This window comes from Colobus angolensis, unplaced genomic scaffold (assembly GCF_000951035.1).
Source record: "Colobus angolensis palliatus isolate OR3802 unplaced genomic scaffold, Cang.pa_1.0 Scaffold59, whole genome shotgun sequence".
Taxonomy (NCBI): Eukaryota; Metazoa; Chordata; class Mammalia; order Primates; family Cercopithecidae; genus Colobus; species Colobus angolensis.
The window spans coordinates 6,724,987-6,746,176 of record NW_012119487.1 but is presented as its reverse complement, the minus strand read 5'-3'; the positions used below and the strand labels follow the sequence as shown (position 1 = coordinate 6,746,176).

The window sequence follows — 21,190 nt, the reverse complement described above, 5'->3', positions numbered from 1 at the left end:
TTTTTGCGTAGAGACAGGAGTCTCACTGTGTTGCCCTGGCTGGTCTTGAGCTCCTGTTCTCAAGTGATCTTCCCATACTTTGACCTCTCAAAGTGCTGGGACTATAGGCATGAGCCACTGTGCCTGACCAGTGCTGGCTTCTAAAAGAAGGTAAGAAATGTTCCCCTTCTATTTTCTGAAAGAGTGTGTATGAAATTGGTGTTTTTCCTTAAGTGGTTGATGGGACTTTCTAGTGAAGCCATAGTTTTGGACCTTCATATATTTTGTATGGTTTCACTCCTTCCCTTTGTGGGAAGGTTTTTAATTACTAATTCAATTTCTTTAATAGACACTACTCAGGTTCTATATTTCATGAACGTTAGTAGTTTAAGAGTTTCTTCATAACACCCATGTTGCTGAATTTATTGGCATAATAATAATATATCCCTTATTCTTTTAATATCTTGGATTTGTTAATGGTGTCACATCTTTCATTCCTGACATTGATAATTTGTGTTCTTGTGTTTCTGTTTTCCTTGAACGGTTTAGCTAGAGGATTATTAATTTTGTTTAACTCTTTCCAAATGATCAACTTTCATATTATTGATTTTCTGTATAGTTTGTTCATTTTCTGTTCCACCAGTTTTCAGTTTTACTTTTTAAATTTCTTCTGCTTACTTGGAGTTTCATGTTTTCTTTTCTGGTTTCTTAGTACGAAAGCTTAGATCATTGATTTTTGGCCCTCTTTTCAATAACAACACTTAATCTTATCAGTTTTTCTTTCTAGTCCCTACTTTAACTGTATCTTCAAATTTTCAAGCAGTTCATAATATTTCTCATTTCCCTTGTGATTTCTTATTTGAAACATGGATTATTCAGAAGTGTGTTGTTTATTTTGCCTGTACATATGCAGATTTGTTACATGGGTATGTTGAATGATGCTAGTGATCCTGTCGCCCAAGTAGTGGACGTAGTACCCAATAGGTGGTTTTTCAGCTCTTAACCCCCTCCCTCCCTGATTTTGGAATCCTCAGTGTTTCTTGTTCCTGTCTTTGTGTCTGTGTGTACCCAATGTGTAGCTCTTACTTAAAAGTGAGAACATGCGGTGTTTGGTTTTCTGTTTTTGTGTTAATCCGTTTAGGATAATGGACTCCAGCTGCATCCATGTTACTACAAAGGACATGATTTCATTCTTTTTTATGGCTGCAGTTGTTTAATTTCTACATGAAAATTCTATGTCTGATTTGTGATATAATTCAACTTGGTTCAGGTAATATAGTTTGTATGATTTTAGTCCTTTTGAATTTATTGAGACTCGTTTCATGGTCCACCATAAGCTTTATCTTCACTAATGGTCCATATGCACTTGAAAAAAGTGAGTGTTCTGCCATGTGTAGGCTGGGGTGTTCTATACATGTCAAATAGTAAAGTTGGTTGATGTGTTATTTAAGTTCTGTATACTCCTGTTCATTTTCTGTATACTTGTACTGTCAATTAACATGTTCTTCAGTCGTCTCCAGTGCTAACTAGATTTGGCTATGTCTCCTTTTAGTTCTCTCAGCTTTTACTTCATGTATTTTGAAGTTTACACTGATTTAGAGTGGCGAATTGATCTCCTTATCATTTTGAAATGTCACTCTATATTCCTGGTAATATTCCTTGTTCTGAAATCTACTTTGATGTTAATATAGCCTTTTCAACTTCATTCCTCTCTTCCCTCCCTCCCTCCCTCCCTGCCTTCCTCTTTTCCTCTCCTCTCCCTCTTTCTCTTTCTCTCCTCTCCTCTCCTTTTTCTCTTCTCTTCTTTGAGACAGGGTCTCACTCTGTCACCCAGGCTGGAGTGCAGTGGCGTGATCACAGCTCACTGCAGCCTGAATCTCCCAAGCTTAAGTGGTCCTCCCACCTCAGCCTCCTGAGAAGCTGAGAACACAGGCGTGGACCACCACATCTGGTTGATTTTTTTTTTTTTTTTTTAATTTTATATTTTAGAGACAGGGTCTCGCCATGGTGCTCAGCTGATTTCAAACTCCTGGGGTCAAGCGATTCTCCTGCGTTGGCCTCCCAAAGTGGAATTACAGGTGTGAGCCACTGACCTGGCCTAGCTTTCTTTTCATAAGTGTTTACATGGTATGTTTTTATTCTTCATGTCTACTATGTATGTGTTGTAATATTTAAAGTGGATTTCTTGTACCCAGAGTATAGTTCAGTCTTCCTTTTTGTTTAGAATGACAGTCTGCCTTTGTTGTTGTTGTTTCAGACAGAGTCTTGCTCTGTCATCAGGCTGGAGTGCAGTGGTGTTGTCTCGGCTTACTGCAACCTCCACCTCCTGGGTTCAAGTGATTCTCCTGCCTCAGCCTCCCGAATAGCTGGGATTACAGGCACATGCCCCCATGCCCAGATAATTTTTGTAATTTTAGTAAAGACGGGGTTTCACCATGTTGGCCAGGATGGTCTCGATCTCCTGACCTCGTGATCCGCCTCCCTCAGCCTCCCAGGTTTCTGGGATTATAGGCGTGAGCCACTGCGCCCAGCCGACAATCTGCCTTTTAGTTGGGTTAGCTGGACTGTTTACATTTTAACATAATTATGGTGTGCTTGGTTTTGTGTGTACTGTCTTGTTTGCTCTTTGTTTTCGATTTGTCTCTTCTATTTCGTTTTTCTTTTTTTCTTGCTTTCTTGTTTTTGGGATTAATTGGATATTTTTAAGATTGCCATTTTATTTCCACTATTTGCTTATTAATGATTCTGTGTATTTGGTGGGGGGAAGTGGTTGCTCTGAGGTTTACAATACTCATTTTTAAACTTGTCATGTTCTACCTTCAAATAATATTATTTCATATACAATATAAAGATTTTGCAATAGTATATTTCCATTCTATAGGATCCATTCTGCTACTTATTCCCTTGTTGTCAGAAGTGTTAGTTCTCTATTCCTTTTGTTTAAAAAAGTGAGGTAAAATTCACACAACCCTGAAATACACCGTTTTAAAGTGTACAGTTGTGTTTTTAGTACAGTTGGCAGTGTTTCACAACCATAACCACTACTTTCAGAACATTTTTATCAGCCCCTAAAGAAACTCTGTACCCATTAAGCAGTCACTTTCCTTTTCCTGTTACCTTAGCAATCACTAATTTACTTTCTGTCTTTATGGATTTACCTATTCTAGACACTTCATATAAATGTAATCGTCTAATATATGGTCTTTTGTATCATATGTCTTTCATTTAACGTGTTTCTAAGGCTCATCCATGTTGTAACATGTATCAGCACTTCATTCTTTTTTATGGTTGAGTAATATTGCATTACATGGTAGTATTATTAAATAACATTTGGGCTGTTTCCACTTTTTGTCTATTATGAATAATGTTCCTGTGAACATTTGTATATGAGTTTTTGTTTGAACATATGTTTTCTAGTCTCTGGGGCATTTACCCACAGTAAAATTGCTAGGTGATATGTAATTGTATTTTATTTTCTGAGTAACTGCCGAACAGTTTTCCATAGTAGGTGCATTACTTTTTTTTTCCTACTAGCAATGTATAAGGGTTCTAATTTCTCTACATCTTGTCAACACATTATTTTCCTTTTGGATAATAGCCAACCTAATGGGTGTGAAGTGGTTATTCATTGTGGTTTTGATTTGCATTCTTCTTTTCACTAGTGAGGTTAACCATCTTTTCAAGTGCTTGTTGGCCATTCATTTATTACTCTTCAAAGGTTGTGTTTTCATCTTTAATAATTAACTTGGGTCAGACATAACTATGTTTTTTGGTAGCCAAAGGGAAGTTAAGGGAAAGTTGTCATCCAGATTTTCACTGTTTGAATCCATTTCGTGTAATGGTATATGCAATATACAGTGTTCAGTTTTTTTTTTCAAGAGCAGAAGACTAGTTTAATTGGTACTATCTTTTAAATTCAGCACCGTATTTGTGAAATAAAACATAACTACTGAAACAACATTTTTAAAAAGTTAATCTTAAAAATCAAGTTAGGGATACAAGGAACACATCTCCCGTGCATTTTGGAGATTCTTTCACCCCTGAATAATGGGATGGGGATACTATCTAATGAAATGTATTACACATGGTACCCTGTTCGTATTTTCTTATATTGTAATAGAAATTTCTGTTTTTATAGCTCCTCCTATGTAGGCATCTGTTTTTCTTCTGTGTGAACTTGGTATCTTCCCCAGTTGATTGGCCTGTGATTGGGTACTCTTCTGACGTATGACCAAAGCATAGCAATTACATCTTACTGGAATTGGCTTGAAAGATATTTTGGCCAATTATATTTTATGTTTTAGAAATAGGAAATAAAATGAGAAACACCTGAGTTGACCTAAAGTTCTTGGTGTAGTGTTGGTGCTGAAGGGGCTATATATTGTAAGCTGGTAGTCTTGAGAGGCAGAAAAATATTAGTCATGTTAATGGTAGAGCACTAGTGAAGATCTGTGTCTGTGTTTGAGGCCTGGTACTGTTGTTACTTGCGGTTTACTATGAGAGGAATCTCCTGATTGTTTCATCTGTACCTGACTTGTGACTACAAGACGAATTAAATCTTCTGTAACTGTAAACCTTTGGTGGTAATTAGAACCGATTCTGTGTTTGGGCAGGAGCCTTGGGAGTGTGTGAATGGAATAAAGTCCAGGAAGAGATTAAGAACGTATTGGGGTATGAGGAATCAGCAGAGATACTTCTTGGCCATAAGTAGCTCCCTGATTCAATCTTACTGTTCTGTTACAGATACCAGAAATTGGCTCACTTGCATTATCTTTTCATGCCTATTACTTGTATTAATCATGGTGTCTTTTCTTTCCTAGTCCATTGTGGTCTTATCCTTTTCTAAGGTCTGACCCTGAAGCTAGCACATAGTTATTTAGAATCCTTATTTTAAAAAGTATTTTATTGTTAAATTACAGAGTCTTAACATGATTGCCGCTATGCTATTCTTTTGCTTCCTTACCTCTCTTCTTATTCATGGAGCCTGCGACTTAAGGCAATGTTAAACACAGGTCTTGATGGAGACAGATTAGGGAGGAATCACTTTACAAAATATCAAATAAGTTTAATCTCTGCTTTTGAAAAAATGGAGGTTTAAGTTTTTTGAGGCTTTTTATCACAGCAGATGGAACTGAGAAAGAGTGAGATGATGGGACATAGACTGGAACTTAACTACTGCCTGTGAAATTTGGTTCAGAGGATCTAGTGTTATCATTATAGGTATAAAGAAGAGTTTGAGATTTTTTTTTTTTCCTTTTTACTTATTTTTGTTTCTTTCAGTCCTGAATATACTTGGGGCCGATTGAATTTGGATGCTGCTTTTGAAGGAAGTAAAGGAAAAATTAAGGAATTAAAGGGAGAAGAGGAAGCTAGAGAAATTTCAAGTTTTGAAAAATTTGTGAGGAAGGAAGAAACATTACCATGGTCCTTTTGCCGGGTGTCTTTCATTTTTGAAGTTGTATATAAATTTGAGTGTATTTAAAATAATTTTTCCAAGGTCTTCTATGTGCTGATAGCTGTGGTTTTGATTTTCATAATCACAAGGATGCATATTATTATTATTTACTTTTCTGAGATTATAGCAAGATAGAAAGAACACTGGGCTTGTAATTTAAGACCTTGAGATTTAACTTTGGACAAATAATTTATTGTTTTGGAGTCTGTTTTTTCATGTATAAATTGGGATATAGTAATATTCCATAAAATTATGAGGTTTAGATTATATAATGCATGTAAAAAGGCATTATAAATTATAAAATCTCAAAGAATCAGGTGGTTATTTGCTAGAGTTTGGCATTTGGTATCAAAATACAAAAGTGTTTCTGTGGTCGTGTTTATGTAAGATGTAACTACTGCTTGTTTTCCTGAATGACTCTAGATTATGCCTGGCTCTGATTATTTTGGTAGTATTATTATTATTTTTTAGTATTTAACCTTTGAAAGATTGAACTTTTTTTTTTTAGTTGGAGCTGGTACTACGAGACAGTTGACACATTTTATGAAAGCAAAATGGAGTTAGCATTTGTACCAAAATATACATGTATTGAGCTATGTATATGTTAGTTTGTTGGACAGTTCTAGTACTTATTAAATTGACTTAATAAGTTTGGATGCTGCTTTTGAAGGAAGTAATGCATATGAAATGGAATCACTAATAGACCACTGATTAATGATGTTACTTGGGCCTGATTGTAATATGACCCTTGATTAACTGAGATATGTCATATAAATGCATATTAGGTACGTGAAATAATTTTCTGTATCTGGATCTGTTCTGCATTTTTTTTTTTAATGTCCCAAGTGACATACATTATCTTTTGGCAAGCTTAATGTTGTGCAGTATATCTGTCCTTCTGGCAATTGGTATAAAAATTTCTTCTTCATAGCATTCAGTTGCTTGAAGAACACGATTTTAATGAACAGCGACAAGAGATAAAAGTTAAAAATAATCTCTACTAATACAAGTTGAGTGTCCCTAATCCAAAAATCTGAAATTTGAAATGCTCCAAAATCTGAGCCGTTTTGAGTGCCAACATGACTCGCAAAGAAAATGCTTATTGGGGCATTTTGGATTTTAAATTTTTAGATGAGGGATGCTGAACCAGTAAGAATATAAATGCAAATATTTCAAAATGCAAACAGATCCGAATCTGAAACACTTCTGGTCTCAGCCATTTTGGATGACGGATATTCACCCTCCAGTAGTTTGAACGATACTCAGTTTTTTGTTATATTTAAAGTTTTGTGGAGTTGTAAAGTCAGATGCCTACAATAGCCATCTTTTTTGTTTTTTTCCCTCTGAAATCATTATCCATTATGCATATTTACTCTTGTGTTCCTTTCTTTTTCATTCTAATTCTTTTCTGATTTTTTTTTAACCTCCCTTTTAAAGTAATTCTTTCTTCAGAACAAAAGTTTCCTAAAGTTTTCTAATTGAGAATTTTTTCTTTCAGTGTTTTAATTATTGTTGTATTTATTTTTTTCACTCCGTTTTGAAATATTAGCTTATGATTGTCATTTGTTTCAGTCATATTTTTCTGGCTTTCATTGTTGCTAGGGACAGTATTTTTTTTTTGTTCATTGGGAACCTTTGTTTCTCATTTTTTAGTGATGAAAGATAAAGTGTTTTGAATTTATGTTCATCATTACTATTTTTACAGCTCTTTATTTCTTTGTGTGCATCCTAGTTTCTGTCTGTCTTCATATTCCTTCTGCTTGCAGGATTTACGTTAATGCATCTTGTAGTACAGGTCTGTGGGCAGTGAATTCTCTTAAATTTGTGTTTGTTTGAAAATGAGTTTATTTGCCTTCACTTTGAAAGTTTTTTTCGAGTATAAAATTCTGAGTTGAAAGTTTTTTCTTTTAGTATTTTAAAGAAGTATTTTTGTTTCTCACTAAACAATGAGAAACTAAGAGTTTCCAATGGGAAAAAAAAACGTAATACAGTCCCTAGAAACAATGAAAGCAAGCCAGAAAAATATGACCAAAACAAATGACAATTATAATTTGACAATAATAAAATAACTGAAAGAAAAAATTCTCAATTAGTGCCTGCCACATTGTCTTTTGGCTAGTATGGTTTCTGATGAGAAGTCTGTTTCTATTTTTATCTTTATTCCTCTGTATGTAATGTGTCTTTCTTGGGCTACCTTCAAGGTTTTCTTTTTTTTTTTGGTTTTAGCAGTTTAAGTGCATTGTATGTGTTAGGGATATTTTCTTATTTTTGAAATCCCTATTTAGGGGTTTCTGAGTTTCTTAGATCTGTGGTTTGATGTCTTTTGTTATTTTAAAAATGATTTCAGTTACTGTCTGTACATTTTTTTTCCTAACTCTTTCTCTGCCGTCTGTGACTTCAATTACATGTATGTTAGAACATTTCACATATGTCACAGCTCTGGGATGCTCTGTTCTCTGTGTGTGTGTGTGTGTGTGTGTGTGTGTGTGTGTATCTATGTCTCTCACTTAGGCTGGAATGCAGTGGCCTGAGGAGAGGAAGAGAGAGGGGCAATAGCAGGTTAGTGGAGGAGTAAGAACACAGTGAGGTTTGCCATCTAATATGGGTGCAATTTGTGGCTCCCCAAAACAGTTACAGTAGTAACATCAAAGACCACTGATCGCAGATAATTATACAGGTATAATAACAATGAAAAAGTTTGAAATATTGTGAGAATTACCAAAATGTGACACAGAGATATGAAGTGAGCACATGGTGTTGAAAAAGTGAGCTGCCAACAGACTCGCTGAGCGCAGGGTTGCCCATCCTCCTTGAATGCTTTTGATTGACAATGTTACAGGGGTCCTGAATGGATTGTTTTTCTAAATGGGTGGTTCGAAATGGATAAGTTTTTCCCTTAACCTGCTGTTGGTGTATTCTTATTCTTCAAAATTGGAAAGAATTAATGGTATTTCATTAGGATCTCCTCTTCATTTCTGTAGTTTCTGAGATTTTTCATCCCTTTCTTGGGAAGGGGAGTAATTGGCCAACCCTTCTTCTTGTATTCTGTTCTACCTATTTTTGATAGGAATTCTTTAAAGTTTTTGGCTTGGGTGGATAGTACCCATCCTAAGTATTGTAGTCTGTGCAGGCTGCTATAACAAAATGCCATAAAATAGGTAACTTAAAAACAACAGAACTTTATTTCTCATGTTTGTGGAGGCTGGGAAATTCAGACGAAGGCATGGGGAGGTTTTTATGTCTGGTAAGGGCTAGACTCCTGATCCACAGACAGTGCCTGCTCTCTGGATCTGCCTGATGTCATGGAGGAAGAGGGGATAAAATTCCTTTAGACCTCTTTTGTAAGGGCACTAATCCCATTCATGAGAGTTCTGCCCTCATGACCTAAAAATCTCCCAAAGGCCTATGTTTTAACATCACCTTGAGGGTTAAGATTTCAACATATGAAATTTGGGGGGACACAAATATCAGACCATAGCATTAGGCCTAGTACTGATGGATATTTTCCCATACTTTCTCTTTTTGGTGTATTCTGCCACTTACTGAATGTTGTGTGCCAGGCATGGTATTGAGCACCTCATAGATATCTTGTTAATCTGTGTAGTGATTCTATGATGTAAATATCATCCCTGTTATACAAATAAGGAATTACAATTAGATTAAACTACTTGCTCAAAGTCACAAAACTGTAGATGGCATAGCTAGGATTAATTTCACTTTTCTTGAAAGCTGTGGCCTTGAACTGCGGTTAAAAAGCCAGTATTTCAGCCAGGAATAGTGGCTCATGCCTATAATCCCAACACTTTGGGAGGCCAAAGTGGGAGAATTGCTCCAGCCCAGGAGTTTGAGAGCAGCCTGAGCAACATAAGGAGATCCTGTGTCTACTGTATATATAAACACATATATACATATATAATGTGTATATAATATACACACATATATACATATATAATGTGTATATAATATACACATATGTCAATACATATATATGAGCTGTATGTGGTGGTATGCACCTGTTGTCCCAGCTACTTGAGAGGCTGAGGCAAGAGAGAAGTACTGAGCCCAAGAGGTCGAAGTTGCAGTGAGTCATGATCATGCCAATGCACTCCAGCCTGGGAGACAGAGTGAGACACTGTCTCAAAGAAAGAATGGAGACCTTTAATTCACTAGTTATTCAGAATACATTTCTTAAAAGCTATTAGCTTTAACTGATTTGATAGTAATTTTTAGGTACTGTAAGTTTTAGTATTAGTGGAACACATTATGTGACATGACACATGCTATACTCCTGCTTTTTTTCTTTTTAAATAAACTAATAGATGATGGAGCTCTGTGCGAAGTAAACCTGTAGTCATTTCTTGCAGTTTTCAGCCCAGAAAGTTTCACTGATTTTTGTCTCCTACCCAACATCTCTCAGCAAACTGTAGTTCTGCCTTCAAAATATATCTAGAAGCTGACCACTTCTCATCAGCCCAACTGCTACCACCCTAGTCCATTTCAGCACCGTTTCTCACTTGGATTATGATAGCTTCCGTAACCATTTTTACACTTGGCTTCCCTTTAGTCTTCTTTTCAGCATAGCAGGTAGAATGATCTGGTTCATCACTGTATCAAATCACATCATTCCTCTTTTCCAAATCCACCAGTGAATTGCTGTTTTACTCAATTTAAAAGCCAAAGTCTTTAACACATTCCTTAGTTCTCTGAGGTGCCCTTTTTTTTTTCTTTTCTTTTTGAGATAGGGTCTTGCTCTGTCACCTGGGCTGGAGTGCAGTGGCACAGTCTCTGTTCACTGCAGCTTCGCCTGCTGTGTTCAAGTGATCTTCCCACCTCAGCTTCCTGAGGAGCTGGGACTAACCAGAGTAGCTGGGGCTACAGATGTGTGCTCCTATGCTTGCTATTTATTTTATTTTATTTTATTTTATTCTTTTGTAGAGATGAGGTCTCAGTATATTGCTCAGGCTGTGAGAGTGCCTTTTAAAAATTTGCATAGAGGTGTTGTGTGTCTTAGCAGTGACATACTTGAAGGATCCTCAAACATTAAAATACCCCTTTCTTAAAATGCTAACAATTAGGTATGTATTGTTTTCTATTAAACAGCTCCTGATATATTCAGTGAATTGATTGGTTTGTTCTTTTGCCCTTCCTCCTGCTCTGACCCCCAAATCTCAGTTTTCCTTCCTATGGGTCCCTTTATAGCCAGTGTGTCATCTTATTATTGTGTTTATCATTATTGTATATATTGTATATATTTTCACATTGTGTTGTAATATCTATAATATATTTGAGTCTGCCATTAGACTTTACATTCCTGTATTCTAAAGCATAGTGTTTATGCCCAAGAAGTTTTTCTTGAAGGAGTGAATGTATTTTCAGTTACAGTTTTAAGTGTCGTTGTATCATCCATAAGGATTTGGATTTGTATGCCAATAAGAGAAAACTTGATAAACGTTGACTTAAGCAAGTGAAGATTTACTTTCTCATGTAATGTGAAGTCCAGCGGAGGCAATCCGAAGCTGATGCAGCTGCTCAAGGATTTCATCCAGGAACCAGTATCCTCCTATCTTCCTAGCTTAAGGTTTTTATCTTCATGGTCAGAAGATGGCTGTTGTATCTCTGAACACTGCATCAGAATTTTAGTAAGGAAGAAAAGGGAAGGATAAAAGGAAATGTCTTTATACAAGGTTTTGCATTTTTGTTCTCATAGATGGTGGCCCCTTAGAAACTGATGCCTATATTTCATTGGCCAGATTGATGCCATATAGCCAATCCGAAGTACAGAAAAGACTGGGATTTTGAGTATTCTGTTTTTTGTTCTTCATAGGAAAAAAGGGGAGAAGAGGATTATAGTTGGTATTTAAAGTATCAGAAAGCAATATAGAACAAGTGGTTGAGAACATAGACCTGAATTTGAATTTGGACTTTGTTACTTCTTAGCTGTGTGACTTTAACAGCTCTCTGCTTCTGTTCCCTCATCTATAAACTGTGCCTAGTAATTGGTACCTATTTCACTTTGTTGTTGAAACTATTAAATTAGTTAATATATGTTGTGGGTTTAATGTGTATAGTTTGTTTTATTTAAATAGCTAATAAGTTGTTATGATTATTGTCATTACCTACAAGCATTATTGAAACTGGAATTATAAATTTATCATCAAGGAATTAGCTTTGTTTGGGATAGGAGGAAAAGAGTATTTAGCAGGTCTGGGTAGGTGCTTTTGAGTGCAGGTGATGGTAGAAAACGATGGTAGAGCTTTCTTAAGGGCTCTGGTGACTACATTGTACTATTAAAAATTATGTGCCGAGTTAAAATATTGGAACCATTTTGATTTACTCATTTAGTTCATTTTGAAGCACAGTGGCCCTTAGGGTCATCCTGATTGTCGTTTTACCAACAATCCTCTGAAGTTTAGTTCAATAGAAATTTCATCTCTTATTGATAGAATGTTTGAAGACTTAGCTCTAAACTATGTATTGAAATATGATTTCATTGGTATTGTTACTATCCTTTTCCAGTTTGTAATCACTCTACTTTTAAAAAAATCAATTATTTTTCTTTTCTTTTTAGCCCCATCTGCTTTGATATGATTGAAGAAGCATACATGACAAAATGTGGCCACAGCTTTTGGTAAGACAATTCTACTGAGTAAAATAATCTTTTGATATTTTAAAACTTATCTGTAAATGTAGCCAATGAGAAGTTATGTGTTTTAAACCAACTTTGATTATCTTACATATTTTTTTCTTGACATACGTCTTTGTAGATATGGCAGTTTAAGGCAGTTAACATAACAGCTGGTGCATAATTTCTGTCAAATGTTTAGATTTAGCATAGGCCTTACTGATGGATTTGAAAACTTCTGCATTTATTAATTGTTAATAAGAACTTTTCACTGCTGTTCTTAGTGATGCTGGGCAATCAGGACCAACCATGAAGCACTAGTTACTCACTTGTGGGGATAGGTTGGAGAACGCAGTAAAGCAGGCTAAGAAGGTCATGGAAAAAAAATAGGATTAAAAAGTTCTGTGTTCTTTTCTTTAACACTTTGCTCAATATTAACTTTACATTATATCATGCCAGATTAACCCATATGTTAAACATTTTTTTAATTGTAAGATTTACATAATATCGAATTTATATTTTATATATATATTTTTTCTGGTTTCTTAGTCTTGGAGGAATTTATAATTTTAACCACAGTTATATGAACAGTGCAGTAGTGTTAAGTATGTTGATATTATTGTACAATTGATCTCTAGAACTTTTTGTGCAAAACTGAAACTTGGCACTCAGTAAACAACAATTCCCCATTTCACCTTCCCTGTAGCCCCTGGCAGCCACCATTCTACTTTCTGTTTCTATGAATTTAACTATTCTAGATACCTCGAATAAATAGAAGTATTTGTCTTTTTGTGACTAGCTTATTTCACTTAGCATAATGTCTTCAATGTTTATCAGTGTTGTAGCATGTGTCAGAATTTCTTTCCTTTGTAAGGCTGAATAATAATACTCCATTGTATATATATACTACATTTTATTTATTCATCTATCAGTAGACACTAGGGTTGCTTCTTCTACCTTTTGGCTATTTTGAATGATGCTGCGGTGAACATGAGTGTACGAACATCTGTTTGGGACTCTGCTTTCAAGTCTTTTGGGTGTATACTCAGAAGTGGAATTGCTGTATCATGTGGTAATTTGGTTTTTAATTTTTTGAGAAACTACCATACTGTTTTCTATAGGAGCTGCACTATTTTATGTTCTCACCAATAGTGCTTAAGAGTTCCAGTTTCTCCACATCCTTGCCAACTCTTATTTTCTGTTGTTGTTTTTTGATAGTAGTCATCCTAATGGATGTGTAATCTGTGCATTTTAACTTATTTTTGCTTATTTTTGCTTATTTTTAAACCTATTCTGTTGGTATATTATTTTAGCCTTAGTATTCCTTGTGTTCTAATACTCCTTATATTCTAATTCATATTGAAATCAGGCCCATAATTTTATGCTGAAGTTGTATGTGATATCTGGCAGATTGATATTCCTTCATCATGAAGAGTATTGGTTATTAACACTAGTCTGTAAGATCTTTCATTTCATCTGGAGCATGATGCTTTAGTGATAGGTGTATTCCCTCTGCTAGTCGCTTAAAAAGCTTTAAATACAAATCACTTTCTTAGCTTGTATTATCTATATTCTTATAAAATAAAGTATTAAAATGATAACAGCAATGTATATTCTTGCTTTAAAAAACAACTCATTGTACAGGAAGATGTAATGTAAAATATAGATGTCTACCTTTATCTAGTTTTTCTTGCCTACCTCCTCAGAGGTTATTAGGAATGATTAGGTATTCTTTCAGAATCCTTTTACTGTTTTTTTTTTTTTTAGTCATCTTGCTTTCTTGAGTACTCTCTATTTTCTAGTATATCATTGACATTATGATGATTCACGAATCACTTTCTGCTCTGTATTGCCAATGAAGTTCTGGACATGTGGGTCTGTCTTTGGGGCTGATACAGGTATGGTCTTGGCCTTTTCAGGCCATTGTTCGGCAGTAGTGTTCTCTTTGGTCCATAAATTGACCTAGCATCTTAGCATTCCATAGGAAACTGTATTTTTTTTTTCAGAGATTTGGATTTTGATGATTCTGAAAATTAGGTGATCTAGAGTAGGCTTTCTCAACCTTGTCACTGTTGACATATTAGACCAGATAATTCTTTGTCGTAGGTGACTGTACTGTGCTTTGTAGATTGTTTAGCAGTATACTTGACCCCTACCCAGTACCACCCTTGCCCATCTCTGCAGTTGTGACAACCAAAAATGTCTGTAGACATTGCAGATACCCCTTGGGGGACAAAATTTTCCTCCCTTGAGAAGTACTCATCTAGCGCTGAAAGAACAAGTCCTTGATATTGTTAGACTAGGATTCTACTTCTGGTTCTGAAACTTACCTTTATCAAGTTACTCTCCGCTGCTGCTGCCCTCTTATTCTTCCTCATTCTCTTTTTACTCCTTCAGTTCCTTCTCTTTTTATAGATTTAAAAGTGTTGAAATATGAAATAGATTGTGAAGTGAGGTTTTTAATTTTCCTGAGTATCCTGTAACTTACGTATCCATTGTGGCATTTTTTTAAAAAGGCCCTGGATCAGTTCAGTGACCTTTTTTCACTATGTTGTGAAGTGGAATAAATTACAGATTGACCTTATAAGTGGACAGACTGGGGCTTTTCAATAAATTTATAATCTTCATGTTGTCTTTAGGTCATTGTTGGAAAGCCCCATTGCTTTCTTAAATAGCTTTTCCTCCTTCTCTCAAAACAATTTAGGCTTAGATCCTTATAATACAATTTCATTTTTATGTTATACCCTGATGAGAACGTATTTTAAGATACCCACCAGAGAGCAGCTTTTAGTAGGATAAAGGCCATAATGTTGGCAGGAACTAATAAAACTGGAGGCTGTCAATTCCAACATCAGGCTTGCTATACTGTGATTTTTTTTTTTTTTTTTTTTTTTGCAGTTTTGTTTAAAGCAAAAGTTTATAATTGTTTACTCTTTCCTAACATGTGAGGGCTATGGAACTTCAGTCATCAACCGTAGCCTCTTGTGTCAACTTTTTAGTAATATAAACTCTGGCTGGTAAGCTGAATTCAAGCAGTATACCACTTCAAAGCTCATCCAAATTATTATCATTAAATCAAATTGGACCACATGAAAATGTCTTTCCTAGTAACAGGTTGGAGACAATATAGCAGGAACTTCTTTCACTTTATTTATTCCCACTTGAGAACCTACTGTTACCTGTATCTGTAGCCTAAGTGAAATACAATGATATAATAAGAAATCTGACTTTTACATAATGTAGAGATAAAATTGGCTCTTTGTCTTTGCCCCTTTGCTACCTCCAGCTTGTGCCCTGTACCGTATTTACTATTTTGTAGTAAATTTGTAAAAATGGTAAATCAAGCCCTGATTTACTATTTTGCTTCATTACAAATTAGTTACAGTTAATGGAGTCCTTCAGCATAGTTGTCTCCCAACACGTAGGTGATCAAGCCTGAGTGTCAGATTGCGTTTTGAGACTCTTGGCTAATCCATCATCTTGCACCATACTTTTGGTCTTTCTTTACATCTAGTTATTAGATGTAATGACTGTCCTAATTTGTCCTGGCTGTTCTTGTTATAGTTTGTTCTTTTTTCTAGAATTTTCTGATTACTTACAGTTTTTTATATCTACTCATCCTTGTTTACATAGATATAAAAAGATATTTATATTTTTTAGCAAGTATATACATAGAAGAAACGTAACTGTATACATCTATAGAGAAATACACATTTTTTATTAGCAGATACATACTTAATAGAGGAAATAGGCACCCGTTTGTATCAGCAGAATTAAAATAATTATTTTTAAGAGTTGCAGTGTGAGTAGCCTGAAAATTTCTCAGGTGGACCTGAGATACGTATTCCTTTTACCTCTTTATTATGCCCACCTGTTGTTGAGCACTAATCTAAATACTTATCCTTCTCTTGGCATCCAAAGCTTTGTATACAGGCTGGTGATGGTCAAGTAGATTAGATGAATGAGAATGAATTCGTTACTGGGGAAAGAAATACTGAGAATTTCTAGTGGTGGTTTATATGACCCAGAAGGCAGCAGACAAGACGTAGACGTATGTTGCTTTCCTGGCTGTATCTATTCATTCATGCATTCAGCATTTACTGAGTTTGAATACTTTTAACAGGATATTGCGCTAAACATTAAGGGTACAGAGGATAAAACAAATCCATGCATTTAATGATAAAATGGAAGAAGGGCTAATAGGCACATACAGAAATAAGTACAAGATAAGATAGTATCTATTTCTCAAATTAAGACAGGTCTCCTCTGGGGTGGTAGTGAAGTAGTAGATACTCTAAGATACACTCGATGCATCTTGTTGTCACTTAAGTTGTATGCAGTGGTATGTAATTTGATGTGCTTTAATTTTACAATATAAATGGATTTGATCAAGTGCAATGCAGAAAAATCACTTGAACTATATTGTTACTGAGAACAGTTACTTCTAGCTATGCCCCATTTTTTTCTTGTCTGTGAGAGATAGTGTAGTAAGCCTATTGATGTGGAATATTAGGATGGTAAAGAAAAGAGGAGTTTCTACTAGATTTTGGAATAATTTCTTGTATATTGACAAAAATTTTTTTTTCTGTTTTTTGAGACAGGGTGTTACTCTGTCACCAGGCTGGAGTGCAGTGGTGCAAACACGGCTCACTGCAGCCTCGACCTCTTGGGCTCAAGCAGTCCTCCTGTTTCAACCTCCTGAGTAGCTGGGATCACGGGGACACACTGCCACCATGCGTGGCTAATTTTTAAAATTTTTGTAGAGTTGGAGTTTCACCACATTGCCTGAGCTGGTTGCAAACTCCTGGGCTCAGGCAATCCTCCCGCCTCAGTCTCCCAAATTGCTGAGATTACAGGCATGAGCCACTGCACCCAGCCTAACAAACTCCTCTGTGACTTAAAAACTTAGCTTGTTCTTGTCATCTACACATTTTCTATTATTTATTTTTAAAGAAAAGTTATTTGCTAAAACCCATAATGTTCTCCTTCTACTTATCTGTGAACCCATCTCTTATCTTTATTATTTAATGTTTTTTTTTTTTCTTGAGATGGAGTCTCACTTTGTCACCCAGGATGGAGTGCAATGGTGTGATCTTGGCTCACTGCAACCTATGCCTCCCGAGTTCAAGCAGTTCTTCTGCCTTGGCCTACTGAGTGGCTGGGACTACAGGCGCACACGAACATGCCCTGCTAATTCTTGTATTTTTAGTAGAGATGGGGGTTTCACCATGTTGCCCATGCTGGTCTCAAACTCCTGACCTCAAGTGATCTGCCCACCTTAACCTCCCAAAGTGCTGGGATTACAGGCGTGAGCCACTGCACCCGGTCTTGACTTTTAAAAATTAAAAAAAATTTTTTTTTTTTTTTTTTTGAGACAGAGTCTCGCCCTGTCACCCAGGCTGGAGTGCAGGGACGCAATTCAGCTCACTGCAACCTCGGCCTGCCAGGTTCAAGTGATTCCCCTGCCTTAACCTCCTGAGTAGCTGGGATTACAGGCGCCTGCCACCATGCCCAGCTATTTTTTGTGTTTTTAGTAGAGAAGAGTTTCACCATGTTGACCAGACTGGTCTCGAACTCCTGACCTCAAGTGATCTGCCCACCTTGGCCTCCCAAAGTTCTTGGATTACTGGCGTTAGCAGATTTACCCAGCCTGGCATGTCTCTTACCATTTTTTTTTTTTTTTTTTTTGACAGGGATGTGGGGACGGAGTTTTGCTCTTTTGCCCAGGCTGGAGTGCAGTGGTGTGATCTCAGTTCATTGTAAGCGCTGCCTCCCAGGTTCAAATGATTCTGCTGCCTCAGCCTCCCGAGTAGCTGGAATTACAGGTGCCTGCCACCACGCCCAGCTAATTTTTTGTATGTTTAGTAGAGATGGGGTTTCGCCATGTTGGGTAGGCTGGTCTCGAACTCCTGAACTCAGGTGATCTGCCTGCCTTGGCGTCCCATAGTGCTGCACTTACAGGTGTGAGCCACCGCTCCCAGCCGTCTCTTATCTTAAATTACTTTTCAGAGTCTCTCCTTTATAACTTGCTTTGTTTGAACTTGCTGATTTTTTTGGTTTTTTTTTTTTGTTTGTTTTTGAGACAGAGTCTCGCTTTGTCCCTCAGGCTGGAGTGTAGTGATGCAATCTCTGACCAATGCAACCTCAGCCTCCCGATTAGCTAGAACCATAGGCCACACAGAACCAGGCCCAGCTAAGTTTTGCATTTATTGTTATTATATTTTTTGTAGAGATAGGGTTTTGCCATGTTGCCCAGGCTGCTGATTTTAAAAAAGGGTTAAATTTTCTATATATATTTTCTGGTAATGTTAACTCATTTCCTTTTTCCCTAAGCAGACTATAAATTTCTACATGTTGTGATTCTTAGTCTATTGTATTTGCATGCCTACGTTATACTTCTTCCTTGTAATAAAAATGAAAATAAAGATTTAGTATGTTATTTCCTCAGTGAAATTTCCATATAGGAAATTTTCAGTCATCTATGAAGCATATTTTGTGATTATGGTAATTCTAGCCTTGTCATAGTTGCAAGAGGTGATGATACTATTTTTGGAAGATTGTGCAGCTGATTTGTTCAGTAGATATTTGCGTATCCATTATGTGCCTGGCATTTACTTCAGTCTTGAGGCCCCTGTGATTTGCCAAAGACCACCGTTACTTTTATTCTTCACACCTTTCTCCTTTTTACTTATCTTGAAAGTAACAAATGTGAGATGTGAAAGTAGTCGATAACCAGAAGGGCGAAACCTGGGGAATGTAGGTTTTTATTGTTTTGTTTGTTTTATTTTGTATTTTGTTAAGGTGGAGGAGGAAGGTAAGTGGATATAAAAATCAACTTCCGTTTACAAAGCTCAAGTAAATTTATAGTAATTTGGATACATAATAAAAGAGATACTTTCTCCATAGGAATGATCTTTACAGATCGCCTTTGTAATTTCTTAGAAATCATTTTTTTCCTGAGTGTTACCAGTAATATTTATTATAGAAACCTGACTTAAAGACATCTACAAAGAAAACATTTCTCATAATTATATGACCCAGAGACAAATACTGTTAACATTGTGAAGATTGTCTTTTATAATTTATTTTAAATGTACACATATATAATTTTTAAGACAAATGGGATTATATTATATCCACTGTGTTATAGATTGTCGTTTTTATTCAGCAGTATGTATAATGACTTTTTTTCTCATATCAGTTTGATACTTTTCCGTGATTTGGTTGAAAAATACTTGAGTTTTTTTTTTAATAGGGAGGTACACAAATGTAAAAGGTTTAACATTATAGAAATATATAATGTAAGAAAGGGAAAATTTTCTGTAATCACAGTGAGTAGATTATTTTTATGGCATACAAGTTACAATAATTTATATTGGATGGCTGTATAGCATTGCATTGGATTGATATTTACAAATATATTTAGTCAGTTTCTTAGTGTCTGGATTGCTTCTATTTTATTTTGCTATTTACATATAATCTTGTATTAAACACCCTTCTAAATATATATTTCCTTAGGATAAATTCTTAGAAGTAAAATATTCAAAAGAGGATGTAAAACCTTAAGATTTTTCCTGCAACTTGGCTTCTAGGAAAGTTGTACTGGTTAACATTTTCTGTAACGGTACTTGAGATTGTTGATATCCACATATATTCTTTAACTATGACAGTATTTTCTTTTGTCTTTTTTTATCTTTTTTTCAGACAGGGTCTCATTCTGTCACTCAGGCTGGAATGCACTGGCATAATCATGGCTCACTGTAGCCCTGAACTCCTGGGCTCAGGTGATCCTCCTGCCTCAGCCTCCCAAGTAGCTGCACATGCCATCACACCTGGCTAATTTTTTCATTTTCTCTAGTAATGGAGTCTTGCTGTGTTGCCCAGGCTGGTCTTGAACTCTTGGCCTCAAGTGATCTTCCTGCCTCTGCCTCGTAAAGTGTTAGGATTACAGGTGTGAGCCATTGTGCCTTACTGGCAGTATTTTATTTTTCCATCCTGATTGGTAAAATCTAGTATATAATTTTAAATCAGCTTTTTGTGACTAGTGAAGATGGTGGTTTTCTCATGCTTACTGACCGATTTTTGTCTTTGGTTGAGTTTTCTGTTTGTCTTTTTTATTTGAGTGAACGCTGAGTATTAAGGGTATTAGCATGCCAGTGATATGAATAGTCTGTTTGCTTAACTGAGCTGTAGGCATTTGCTTTTGTGGTGGTATTATGAACTATCTAAATTGCATAAACTTAAAATTTAGTGAGTACAGCTTTTTAAATTTGGGTACAGTAGCCTTGATATTTGAGTTTAGTTTGAAATAACTTTTGTGTACTGTTCACCCAGTAAGTGCCCTGTATATCCTGTTGATAATGTAAAAATATAAACAAAAATAAATTTGTTAGATTACTTAAGTTGAAAATGAGGAATAGAAGACTAATAGTCATTATTTTGTGACCAGTTTATTAAGTTTTCATTGATTTAATTAAGCCTTTTTTTTCCCCCCTACTAATAGCTACAAGTGTATTCATCAGAGTTTGGAGGACAATAATAGATGTCCCAAGTGTAACTATGTTGTGGACAATATTGATCATCTGTATCCTAATTTCTTGGGTGAGTCTTTGGAATGATTTTTATTTTAAACATATTTCGATCCCCAAAATTGTGTGCTAGCACTAATTTACTCAGAAAACCTACCTTAGTGGTAAGCAAGTCTCTCTATACCACAGTGCTTTCTTCTTCTTGGGTTGTGACATAGACTCTATACATTATTAGTATTTTATTATTTTTAAGTTTTATTTAAAAATTGATAAAACTTTTAGATTACTATGTAGATCAGGGACCCCTGGGCCATGGACTGGTACCAGTCTGTGGCCTGTTAGGAACTGGGCTGCACAGTAGGAGGTGAGGGGCTGGCAGGTGAGCGAGCACTACTGCCTGTGCTCTGTCTCCTGTCATATCGGTGGGGGGCATTAGATTCTCAGAGGAGTATGAACCTGATTGTGAACTGCACATGCAAGGGATATAGGTTGTGCGCTCCTTATGAGAATCTGATGCCTGATGATCTGAAGTGGAACAGTTTCATCCTGAAACCATCCCTCTCACCTTCCTTCGGTCTAGAAAAATTGTTTTCCATGAAACCAGTC

The 21,190-nt window shown here is 36.0% G+C and overlaps 1 protein-coding gene across 2 annotated transcripts in view; it reads left to right on the top strand.

Moving 5' to 3' along the window:
- The window catches only part of RFWD2 (ring finger and WD repeat domain 2, E3 ubiquitin protein ligase), a 263,804-nt gene that overhangs the window by 10,058 nt on the left and 232,556 nt on the right, over positions 1-21,190 (top strand). For both annotated transcript variants that reach the window (XM_011962376.1, XM_011962375.1), the window contains exons 2-3: positions 12,003-12,062; positions 20,560-20,657. In XM_011962376.1, coding sequence (XP_011817766.1) covers positions 20,616-20,657 — 42 coding nt within the window. In that variant the 5' untranslated portion in view covers positions 12,003-12,062; positions 20,560-20,615. The remainder of the gene's footprint in view (positions 1-12,002; positions 12,063-20,559; positions 20,658-21,190) is intronic.